The sequence below is a fragment of the Haemaphysalis longicornis genome, unplaced genomic scaffold (assembly GCF_048455015.1).
Source record: "Haemaphysalis longicornis isolate Haplotype H1 unplaced genomic scaffold, Haemaphysalis longicornis Haplotype H1 scaffold_12, whole genome shotgun sequence".
Taxonomy (NCBI): domain Eukaryota; kingdom Metazoa; phylum Arthropoda; class Arachnida; order Ixodida; family Ixodidae; genus Haemaphysalis; species Haemaphysalis longicornis.
Genome location: NW_027526225.1, coordinates 108,141,218 through 108,154,079, shown reverse-complemented (window position 1 = coordinate 108,154,079; position 12,862 = coordinate 108,141,218). Strand labels below are relative to the sequence as shown.

The following is a 12,862-nucleotide window of genomic DNA, read 5'->3' as shown; positions in this document are numbered from 1 at the left end:
TTCTCGAGAGCAGAAGCTCCGCCCTCCGGCCCTCCGATTGGAGCGGCGAGCCAGGCGAGCCGGCAAAAAACGCCGGTAGTGCGGAAGCGGCAAACACAAACTCGTGACGTGTTTGGATGTTGTTTATTTACAATTGCGCGTGGTCCTCTGCTGGCTGCTCGGTTGCGTTTCGCAGACTTCAAAATTGATTTTAAATATGTTCTAGGCTGTATTCGCCGCTGATATTTTGCAGATGGTGTATATGTGTTCCCACCAATCTATCTCCGAAGTTATCTCGCCTTCAAAATTTTGTGTCAGTGCCCCTTTAAGGCCGAGGTTTGTCCGGCGCCTGGCGTCCGTGCTCATAGCACAACACCGTGTAAATCAAAACATCTGTGAACAAAAGGTTCACAAAAGGTTAACAAGAACAAAATAAAAGGTGCACAAAAGGTTAGAGAGAGAGAGAGAGAGAGAGAGAGAGAGAGAGAGAGAGAGAGAGAGAGAGAGAGAGAGAGAGAGAGAGAGCTCCTGGAAAGCCGTGCTGCGCATGAGCGAGGAGCATTGGATTGGATTGGATTGCACTGAATTGGATTGAATTGAATTGGAATGAAATCGATTGGATTTAATTGGATTGGATTAAATCGAATTGCTTTGGTTTGCATTGGATTGGAAATCGTGTTAGCAGCAGTAAGCACTCTCACGGGTGATTTACGGTAAGAACGATCCCCAGTGCTTCGCCCACTCACCATGATTCACTTCGTGGAGATGCGGGATTTTTTTAATCTCACATTAGTACATATTCAATGAATAGTCGCGTGCACACCCCGAAATCACGAATGCAGCGCTGCCCACGCGTGGCCACGACGGACTATAGTGTTGTGGACGATGCCCCCGACCAGGAGAGAACCGACGCGCAAAGTCCGCACGCACAATGCTCCGTGTTTGACCAGTACACACACACACACATCGAGTCGCGTGTTCCGGCTTCATAATCCCTCCTTTCACCCTCTCTCTCTTTTCTCCCGGACGCGGTTTCTTTCTTTCTAATACAGCGGAAGAGACGCCCCGCGCTCACGCAAAGCAAGCCGACTATGACGGGATGCCGCGCCGTCCGTGGCGACCGCCCAGCAATCTTCAGACAACGCCCGTACTCCCGAGCCCGCTCCCACGGCGACTCGCTAACGAGTACGGCTTCTCTTTGCGTTGCCTGCCGAAGTGGTGGCTACACGTGTTGTGTTGACTCAAGAGAGCGCCGGAGATGATTTAAATATATTACCCCCCTCTCCGCGCCAACGAAAAAGAAACGATCATGGAACCCCGCATTTAGCTGCGCGGCCACCCGATTCGAATTACGCGCGCTGTCTCGGGGTCCCTTCCCTTCCGCCTTGGAAGAGTTGAGCAATTCACCAGGGCGGCAAGCGGAATGCACCGCTTGGCCCGTTATGTAAACTTTCGTCACGGGCTGTTAAAACCTGCGCGCGCTGGAGAGGGTTTAGGAGGTGCGGTTCGCATTTGGCGGCGTGAAAAACACGGCCGGCATATCGCCGGACAAACTTCCGCTAGTGCGAGCGCTCGGTCAAACCCGGAATACGGGTGACTCGGTAATCCGCAATTACTTCCCGTATCGATAGATTTGAACACCCCTTCGGGATTTTTAAGATTTTTCTTTATCGTAGAATGGAATGTATGCCCGAATATTTCTCCGCGCGTACGTACTTATCAATGTCCCTCTCCACCATAATTGTATACAAGCTGTATACACGCAGCTGGTGTACACAGTACACTCCCGTTATAACGAAATTATTCGAAATTATTCGAATAAATTTCGAATTCGAACTTTACACGAATATTCGTTTTAGTCAACTTTCATGGTCCCAACCGCAAGGCAGAAAAAATGAATAATCCCAGCTTTAAGCGAAGTACCGCTTACAATGTAGTCTTGCTTTGTTATAAAGAGGGAGTACTGTACGCTGCTGAGAACCAGAAACCAAGGGACGTGACAATACGGAACAGTGATACGAACCAAGCTCACGTTCACGAGTGTCAGATGCAATCATTTGATGAGTGGACAAGGCTCCATACAGTAACAACGAGGATGAGTGGACGGCGGAAGCGTTTCGATCCCGCTCCCTGTGGGTCATTGTATTCCGTTACACAAATAATTTCGCACTTTAAATTATCGGTTATATTGAACTATTTTTTGATTCCACTCGAGTTATGCATATTTCGGTTCGACTGTACACGATTATAGGCGTCACTTTCAGAACAGAGTTCTGGCGTTTAGAAACAGGTGGTCCCTGATTTACGCACAAATATTTACGGCGTTGACAATTGTTTAAATCGTCCGTTCGTCGTCGCGCGATGTGGGTACGATCGGACATCTCATTCTCTCAGAGCTCATCTCAAAGTTTCGAAAAGTGGCAATAGAAAAGGGTTAGGGTTTACGCGACCGATTTACGAAAAAAAAAAAGTAAAGACGCAGCCCAACACGTTCGTTGAAATTACATAATTTAATGGTACTCAGAAAATGCACCTGCTGAAGTTCCTACCAGAGGAAGTAAAAAAACATAAATACGAATAAATCTAAAGTAATGAGGAATAAGAAGACCAAAAACGTCTTCTTCAGCTTAGGAAGCGAAACGCTAGAAGTGAAAGAATATACTCTGACAGATGGTTAGTGCTGACTCCAACCACGAGAGAGAAGTCCGGCGCAGAATATGTATGGGCTGGGGAACACTCGGAAACACCTCCAAAATAATGAAAAGTAAGCTACCTTTGTCACTCAAAAGAAAAATCTACAGCCAGTGCATCCTGCCGGTAATGACGTATGGAGCTGGAATTTGGCACCTTACTAAGCAACTAGAAAGCAAATTTAGGTCGGCTCAACGAACCACGGAATGAATAATGTTAGGAATAACAGTCAGGGATAGGAAACGAGCTACCTGGATCAGAGAACAAACTGGAGTAAAAGATATCATTGTTCAAATAAAGAAAAAGAAATGGACTTGGGCTGACCATGAGGGGAACCGACAACCGGTGGACAAAAAGGGTAACAGAGTGGATACCACGAGATGGGTTCTAAAAGAAGGGGAAGACCACTAACCCGATGGATAGATGACATAAAGAAATTCGGGGGTAAACTGTGAACTTGAGCAGCGCAGGACAGAAGCGGTTGGAGGTCAATGGGAGAGGCCTTAGTCGTGCAGTGGACCTGAGTAGGATGCTGATGCTGATGATCATCATATACGTTCACTAAAAACAAATTGCGACGCTTGTCCTTTAGTTTCAACGACAGTTTAGCACAGTTCATTCCCACAGATAGTTCGTGCAGCCTAGCCGTATTAGTCAATTTGCGGCAGTTCATTGATACGAGATTTGTTGCGTAACTCAGCTTCACGAGGCGTTTCGTTCAGTCTGTGTGAAAGAAACATGTTATTCAGTTCATTCTAATTAGATTTTTTTTTCTGCTGCGAAGCTCTGAGCGAGATGTTCCGTAATGAAGCAATATGAAACGTTTTGAACAAAGGGTTATTGAGAAATGTCGCAGACATGTGTGCTTTTTCTTTTTTCTGACGACGCATTCGGTACACATTCTCAGCGAACAAATATCCGTTGTTTAATGGAGATCTTCCTGAGTATCTAGATCGAGAATAAGTTTTCGTTCTTAAAAAAAAAAAAAAACGCCGCGGGGGAAATGGTCTTCGTTTTTATACAGTATGCGCACTGCAGTCGAGGCTATGCAATTAACATTGCCGGGAAAATTGCGGTACTGGTATAATCTAGGCTTAGGGGCAACAGGGGAAAGCAAGACTTAATAACGCTTTCATGAAGGTGCCATAACAAAAAAAGTCAGAAATAACAGCTAACACTAGAAGCAGCGACCACGCATGCGCGCACTTTAGAACAGAGTGGATTGGAAGCTCAACAAAAATAGTTTAACGAGGTTGCCGGTTGTTCGACCAACACCAATGGCTTTATGCGTGAGGGTGAGTCCATAATAATTACCTAACTATACGCAAGCCCCACAGCGGTCGTGTTTATGAAAGATTACCCGCGCTTAATAAATAGTAGTCCCGCTAAACGAAACTCATCATAAAAAGAAAAATATTCCTGTTTTTTTCTACGTTGTGTTTAACGAGATCCAATTTACGTACTTGACGTTCAACAAGAATACAAACGCGCAAGCGAAATTAAAAAAAAAGCACGCAGATAAAACATTGCTCCACACCCACCGTTGATCACAGCAAAGATTAACCTATTCTTCGAGCGCAAAGGCAATGTCGAGTACAAACACATAGAAATGCTACTTGTTCTATCTGGTGTTGCAGGGTAGCTCAGGCTACTACGACGAGGCATTTTATGCGTGCAAGTGATTTTCGCCCCGCCCCCCATTTGAGGCCGGTTGGTGAACGGGAGTTTCAACGAGGCTAAATTAGGGTCGTTTGTCTCGCGAGATTCCAATCGGAGTGGTCGCACATTTTTTCCTACACTTGGCGGCACTAACCGTCAAACATGAACGGGTTTATATTTTCAATTTTCGCGCCGTTTTTTTTTTGTTGCTTAGCCAGGCATGAAGAAGACGCGAGGTAGCCGGAAAGTGGTTGACTGCTATATTGTTGCCCCAAGAAAAATAGGGTGTGATGGCAAGAAACGTCAAGACTGCCGCCTCAGTGGTGAAAAGAGAAAAGAAAAAGGAAAGCGCCCAGCGTCTATAAAATATGTTCTGCGTTGTTCCTCAGAACTGAGAGGAAGTTTGCGCAGGCGCAGAAAGAGAATGTGCTATAAATATGCACTGCCTCTAAAGCGAACTCGGTTAAAACGGGTTCGGGGTTGAAAGGAGGACGCATGGGTGAAGAAACAACATCGCTAAAGGTTAAAATGAACCCGAACCAGACACACACGCACTTCCGGTTCAGAAGAATTTGAGGTAAGACCAACAAAAACTTTTGTTCCATCCATGTTCTTAAAGGGACCCTGCAACACTTCTTTCAGTATTTTTTGTGCAATCTTAAATGCTTGCAGAACGTAGTCACCCAAACTTAGATTAGGGATCAGATAACTTGGAAATTCACTCAAAACATTTTTCTCTCTTTCCAGGTCTTGGCGTTTTTCGACGACTCGAATTATGTCACTAAGGCCATGTAGCGGCGGCTGGCCGGTTTTCCTTCAGCTGCAGCAATGAACGCATTCGATAGCAACTTTAAAAGTAAAGCCACAAAAACAAAGCAAAAACGGTCGGGGTATCTGCTATGACGAGCAAATCACGCAGTGCCGCTCTGTTCTGTCGTTAACTGTAGCTTTCGCAGTGCTTCCAGACGCGAAGGAAAGAGTGAAAGCGTTTATCGAAAGTGTTGCAGGGCCCCTTAACCATTACCTGAAGATAAGGCTGTATAGGCTTAGGAAGGGCGACTGGCCAATGCTCGTAATCGTAGTTTCGGAAAGATGATGGCGAAAAACAGGAACACGAATGTCGAAAAAGAAATAACTCACCGGAATAACTTGGCGACGCAACTCAGCAAGTTAACTAGCTTTGGATTCGCGGAAATATTCCTCTGCTATAATCTTTCTCCATGCGGTGAGTCGGCTGTTGTTTAAGCGAATGGACGACGTTAAGGCGGTAGGTGCAAATTGGTCCTTGTGAACACTGGTCTCTGCGGTTGTAGGCAAGGTAGTATTCTTACAGCCGAGCATGAACTACTCTACTTTAATCATACTACCTTGCCCACAAAAATCTTAGTCTGTTAAGATTTCTTGACGACATTTTGGGATTTTGACAAAAAATATTAACAGACCCGACTTAAGGCAACTTTTCAGGCCTGGTCATCGCACGGGCAAGAGGACATAGTGAAAATTAAATTTCGCAACGGCACATAAACAGGCAACACTGATAAGCCTCATCATGCCATAGATAATGAGAAACACTGGACCAAAAGTACATAATATGCGGGAAAAACGTAGTTTGTGCCAGCCGTCAGCCTTTGCGCGTATCCGCTCGCGTGAGTATCTGAACAGCCCTGCGAATGAGGAAGGCGATATCGTCTTTAATAGTCGGAGCATAATGAAAGTCTGCGGCGATTGGGCGATAAATTAAAGGGTTCGTAATGAGACTTTTCGTGGTTTTTACGTGGAACATTGTAAGTCACGTGGGTGCTGGCTTCGCCCCAACAACTGCAAAAGACAATCACAGCGGCTTAACGCCTGCCGTGCTCCGAGCTCAAATGAGATCATTTGTCAGCTTAGGCGGAGTTCTCATTAGGGCCCCGAATGACGAAAGCTCTGATTTAGCGCTGTTGCGAGCGCCACCCTCCTTGAAAGTGGAGCCACGTGTCGTGGTGTTACGACATCGTACCGGTTAGGGCAGCCAACTCTACTGATAAATAACCGAGGAACTGCCTGGGCTACCTTTCGACTTCTAGCTGTGTCCTAAGTAAGTCCATGCTTCTGGGCCTCAATGAAAGCCGGACCGAATTCTGCAATGTCGGTCTCCCTGGAGTATTGGGCTTGGAGAAAACGAAGACCATTCAAAGCTGAGGCGCAGGCGTATTACTTGTGACATGCGCTGCCCCGTTGTAAAAGTAGAGAGAGAGAGAGAGAGAGAGAGAGAGAGAGAGAGAGAGAGAGAGAGAGAGAGAGAGAGGCAGGGACAGACAGACAGACACAGAGAGAGAGAGAGAGACAGACAGACAGAGACAGAGAGAGAGAACGAGAGAGACACAGACGTACAGATGGACAGAGAGAGAGAGAGAGAGATAACGAGACAGAGAGAGAGAGAGAATGACACCGAGACAGACGTACAGATAGACAAAGAGCGAGAGAGAGACAGACAGACACATAAACACAGAGAGAAAGAGAGAGAACGACAGAGACAGACGCACAGATGGACAGAGAGGGAGAGAGAGAGAGAGAGATAACGAGACAGAGAGAGAGAGAGAGATGGAGGGAGGGAGGGAGACATAAACAGAGACAGAGAGAGAGAGAGAGAGAGAGACACGTACAGAGGGAGAGAGAGAGACAGAGAGATAGAGGCAGGGACAGACAGACAGACACACAGAGAGAGAGAGAGAGAGAGACAGACAGACAGAGACAGAGAGAGAGAACGAGAGAGACACAGACGTACAGATGGACAGAGAGAGAGAGAGAGATAACGTGACAGAGAGAGAGAGAATGACACCGAGACAGACGTACAGATAGACAAAGAGAGAGAGAGAGAGAGACAGACAGACACATAAACACAGAGAGAAAGAGATAGAACGACAGAGAGACAGACGCACAGATGGACAGAGAGGGAGAGAGAGAGAGAGATAACGAGACAGAGAGAGAGAGAGAGATGGAGGGAGGGAGGGAGGGAGAGAGAGAGACATAAACAGAGAGAGAGAGAGAGACGTACAGAGGGAGAGAGAGACAGAGAGATAGAGGCAGGGACAGACAGACAGACAGAGAGAGAGAGAGAGAGAGACAGACAGACAGAGACAGAGAGAGAGAACGAGAGAGACACAGACGTACAGATGGACAGAGAGAGAGAGAGATAACGAGACAGAGAGAGAGAGAATGACACCGAGACAGACGTACAGATAGACAAAGAGAGAGAGAGAGAGAGAGACAGACAGACACATAAACACAGAGAGAAAGAGAGAGAGAACGACAGAGAGACAGACGCACAGATGGACAGAGAGAGAGAGATAACGAGACAGAGAGAGAGAGATGGAGGGAGGGAGAGAGAGAGAGAGAGAGAGAGAGAGAGAGAGAGAGAGAGAGAGAGAGAGAGAGAGAGAGAGAGAGAGAGAGAGAGAGAGAGAGAGAGAGAGAGAGAGAGAGAGAGAGAGAGAGAGAGAGAGAGAGAGAGAGGGAGAGGGGGGGGGGGGGGGGGATGTGATTACTTATAAAAGCTAGGTTCGCCGAACCCTTGTGCCCAGCTTGCTACGCCACAAGGAGGAAAAAAAAAAACCTATGAAAGTGGATGCATTGGAACAATAAGTAACTTCAAAAGGTGAGGCGGTGCGCACGAATTTCCAGTCACATCCACGAGCCTCGTAATGAAGTTTTGTCAGAGCACTTCATCTAAAACTGTGCTCCTCAAAGACACCAAAAGAGCTTTTGTAGCCCGCCCAGACTGGCAAGAACCCGACCAAGGTCCCAAAACAACTCTCAGTTCAAGACCCGCGTCATGCGGAATACACAGAATGTGTAACACCCGCACATGACATGCTCTATGTCTCCCCTTATCTCACATGAAGAACAACGTTGTGAAGAGGCCTGCTGAATTGTCAAGCGGAAAGGACTTGTGTAATATGCTTGCACTAGGCAACAGTACTGTTATATCTTGCTTGCCCATAAAATTACTTTTCTTTATTTCTCTTTTTGTTTAGATGAGGGTTGTTAAACGAGGTCGAAAAAATTAGGTTTACAAGCAAGGAGAAATTCAGTCGCTATTCGCTTAAGCATTTGTACCCGTGGTTGTAAGCTCCGGCTTTTGTATACCACTTATGTACTAGCAAATCAAGTTGAACAGCAAGCAGGCTTTGCAATTATACTATCACACTGATGCCCGATAAGTGTCGGATGTAAAAAAACGTCTGTTTCCGGCCTGTAGACAGTTTCTGACTAGCGCACTGGCTTCGTCGAAAATCTGCAACAAAAAAGCCTAAGTGTTTGACTTATATCATGACATATTGGCTGGACAAACGAAGCTGAAAACTTCAACCTAGAAGGCAAAGAAGACCGTTTAAATGGTGGGCCTATATGTCCGCTATGACAAGGCCGCCGAACTGATCTGAGAGATTTAGCCCGTTGGGTGCTGACGCGCTGTATTTTCAAAAGTCTGTGGATATGTCCAACCAAGGCAAGCTGTTATCCCTTATTGCGAACGCATTCAATGGCTCATTGAATAAAAAAAACCGGCATTGGCGCGGGCGTCAACGTCAGTCGCAGCGAAATGATTCCTAGAACACACCTCTTGAAAGAGTTCCATAGTGTGATGCATTCCATAGAGCGAGGCATAAACTCGGCAGTAGCAAAGGGCGGCCGTTCATGGTAGTACGCTTCAGGTAGAGGGAGGGACCGGACGGGCTGCGGAATTCATAATCGTCGCCCACTTTCCCAATACAAGGCGGCAAAAACAAGAAGTGGCGCAACGCGTTGGAGATGGATCGAAGCCATTCGAAAGCGTGAGGCGGAAGCAACTGGCGAAGCAAATCGTCTCAAGCAGCAAAAGAACGAAGCCCTTCTAGAACGCAGGAGGAGGGGGGGGGGGTAAGGGCGGGAGAGCGGATCAAAGAGTCTCAGGCGTTGAATCGAACATTGACGCTTTCACAATCAGAACCCCTGAGAAGGGCTTAGGTGTCCTCCTACATTTTGTCCCAGAAAAGAAAGCTGAAGGGGAGCAGGTTTCCTACCCGGATTGAACGTTACCAGAGCAGGTATGCCGTACGACGTGAGGCGTGCGTTTTTGCTTACCTCCTGCTTGACGTCGCATTCGAGTTCGTGGTAGGCCATGCGGATCTGGAAGTCGAGGCTGTTGACCACGTCCGTAACGCACGAGTTGGGCCTCGCCTTGGAGTACACTTTGCCGTTGAAGATCTTGCTCGTCTTTACCATGGCGACCATCTCGCGGGCCTTGCACTGAATGGTAACTGCAGGTAGCAGGAAGAGAAGAAAAAATGGGCAGAAGCACGAGTTGTTAAAACGAATTCTGGAGCAAATGCGAGGAAATCGGCACTTCAATTCAACTGGTCAATACACCCACAGTGTTTATATAAATCGTGCTGCTATTGCTTTGCAAACAAAACGCTCTGCTGGTTATTGCATACTCCACTGTTTGCTTAATGACAAGTTAGCATCATACTTGTGTATGGCAGCGCCCTAGCCCACTGTGTAGTTCCAGCACAAAGATTGTTCTCTCTCTCTCAGCACAAATTTTGATAGTCCCCTTCAAATGCATCCACTCAGAGCCCTCTTTGTGTGTGCTTTTTCTGGCAATTCAATAGATTGATAGCACTAAGCCAGCAAAATCAGTCTCAGGACTGCGTCGTTTCTTATGAAGTTTGTCTAGAATGGACTCAACGTGCCGAATCCTTTGCGGTGGCGCCGTCGCTACGGCATGCGTGGTGCTGCTACGCTCTCACTCTTTCCTTCTCTCTGCTCTCTTTCTTGCACCGTCATTCACTAACTTAATCACTCACCCGCTCACTCACTAACTCCCTCTCTCCCTCCCTCCCTCACTCACTCACTCGCTCGCCCGCCCGCTCACTCACTCACTAACTGCCTCCCTTCCTCCCTCACTCACTCCCTCACTCGCCCGCTCACTCATTCGCTCTCACTAGCTCTCTCACTCACTCACCCAACCACTCACTCAGTCGCTCGCTCACTCACTCACTCACTCGCCAGCCCGCTGGCTCACTCCCTCACGCCCTCCCTCACTAACTCCCTCATTGGCTCACTCACTTACTCGCCCGCTCGCTCACTAACACCCTCCCTCCCTCACTCAGTCGTTCATTCTATCGCTCACTAACTTCCTCACTCACCCACTCACTCACTCAGTTGCTCGCTCACTCACTAACTCCCTCATTTGCTCACTCACTCACTCACACACTCACACACTCACTCACACACTCACTCACACACACACTCACACACACACTCACACACTCACACACACTCACACACACTCACACACACTCACTCACTCACTCACTCACTCACTCACTCACTCACTCACTCACTCACTCACTCACTCACTCACTCACTCACTCCGAAATCTTCCACACCGCAGGAGACCCATGCAAAATTGACCGCAGTCTCTTGACCCTAATTTTTGCCTTAAAATATGCGTCGGACATGAAAGAACGCGCCGACGCAACCAAAAAAAGGAAAAACAAAGAGGAGTCACGCCGATTCGGTCGTTTCCACGATCTGCAAAGCCGAATAAATCACAGCTATTGGCTTCCTTATCCACTTCGCCCCTGCGCTCGACTTGACAAACCGACGCGATGGTTATCTTTAGCGCCGGAGTATGCAACCCTCCAATTTCCTCGCACGTCCTACAGAGGGTGGACTCCTCCACTAACCGAAATAACGCGGGCTTACAGGAGGTCCCGCGTCCTCGTTTATCAAAGAAGCGCCGACTGCGGAGGTAGCTCGCTGTGTCAAAGGGGTCGGAACCGGAATTAATGGTGCGGGCTCTTTTCTTGTTTGTCTTTCCCATCATTCACATTCCGAAGAGTGAGCGCTGCAGCTCCAGGAGCGGAGTGGTCCCCCGGTCGGTATCCCCTCGGTTGTGGCCAGACGAAGTGCGTCGTTGTGGCATTGAGGTGGGACTATGATTAATCCGGTCATTGTCCTATAAAGGCACATGCGGAGCTGGGCTCGCGAGAACTCGGCTCTGGTGTGGTTTAAGTCACGCATACGAACCCTTCCAGCATTTCAAATTTCTTTGTGGTGTCAAAGCTCTTGCAAGTATCATCATGTATGCGTGCCTAATACCACGGCTACACTAGGGTCCGGATGTCATTTGAACCAAATGTCATTTGACTCAAATGAAAAGGGGGGGGGCTTCGAATGTTATTCGGAATCCGCCGTGCTCCACTACGATTTCGATGGCATTTGGAAGCTCTAACAATCGATCGCCGTGCTGCTAGGCGCTGCTGCCGTCGAGTTCTGTTTTTAGACGGTAATGCAACAATGAAATTTATCAGCAGTCTTTGGTATTAAAATGACATGAAATTATAAATATCATAGGATTTGACACGGTTTTTGCTTAATTCTGAATCGCAATCGAGGTTCTTTTGTGCTTTTTTGTGTTGTCTGGCCACACTGGTTCGTCGCTTGCTCGCACTAGTGCTGAGAGTATGGAATCATTACATCTTGATATCATGATTTAAGTGGATGAGAAGTAAACCAAACCCCACAAAAAATAATATTTTGTTTGTTTTAAGTACATTATGATTGTATTTTTTATGCTGACCTGGAACGCTGTGCGCGAGAGTGCTATAAAAATGGCATTTGAGCGCCCCAAATGTCTCTCTGGGTGCTCATTCGGCTCGAATGTCATTTGAGCCGAATGGCATTTCAAAACCCAGTGGAGCAGCAGAACTTCGCATCTGAGTGAAATGATATTTCGTTTAAATGACATTCGGACGCTAGTGTAGCGAGTATTACACGATGATGATGGTTATAATGACAATGGTAAAAGTTAACATCTGTGACCTCCACAGCTGCGGTCCCTCTCCAAAATGCATTGAATGTCCACCTGCAAATCTTTCTGTACTGTGCAGCTGCCCGCGACCCTGAAATCACGTCCCTTCAACGAGTACTCATGCTGTTAATTGTGCAGTGGAAATGGTTGCCTGCCCGGCGCTTTGGATAAACTGTCCACCTATGCCAACTCGTACCGTCAATTTCGGCTGAAACGCCACCACGTCCTTTCTTTTACTTTGTTCATTCGCATCTTCTCTGATTTGGTCACTCCTCTGGTCACACCTGGGTCACCCCTCAACCACCCCTTTTCTGGGCGGCATTGCGCCTATCCTTTTACTGCCGGTGGCACTTCGATTTGGTTTTGACACTTCTTTGTACCTTTACAAAAAACAATTCCGCTGTATATGTGCGGTACAGCTACCTGTTCCATGAATGCTCATTGGTGCGGTCTTTGGTACTGTTGGTATTGGTACTGTCTTTCCCCTTGTGGAAATTTGCTGCGAACAGTGATACTGTACGGGTCTTGGCTGATCATTACGTGGAGCCGAGTCCTCTAAAATAAGTCAGAACTTTCGGAGCTTTGGTTTTGTGAAGTCCACGCAGAGGACTAGGTAAGGTCACATAACAGCAATTGAAAACGTCTAAAATGCTGTTGCGAGATTATTCAGGGTCATTAAAAGGTCATTTCAAG

General features: G+C 47.3%; 1 protein-coding gene across 2 annotated transcripts in view; it reads right to left on the bottom strand.

Annotated features, from left to right (window-relative positions):
* The window catches only part of LOC144163206 (uncharacterized), a 294,763-nt gene that overhangs the window by 63,544 nt on the left and 218,357 nt on the right, over window positions 1-12,862 (bottom strand). For both annotated transcript variants that reach the window (XM_077694061.1, XM_077694062.1), the window contains one exon: window positions 9,433-9,608. In XM_077694061.1, coding sequence (XP_077550187.1) covers window positions 9,433-9,608 — 176 coding nt within the window. The remainder of the gene's footprint in view (window positions 1-9,432; window positions 9,609-12,862) is intronic.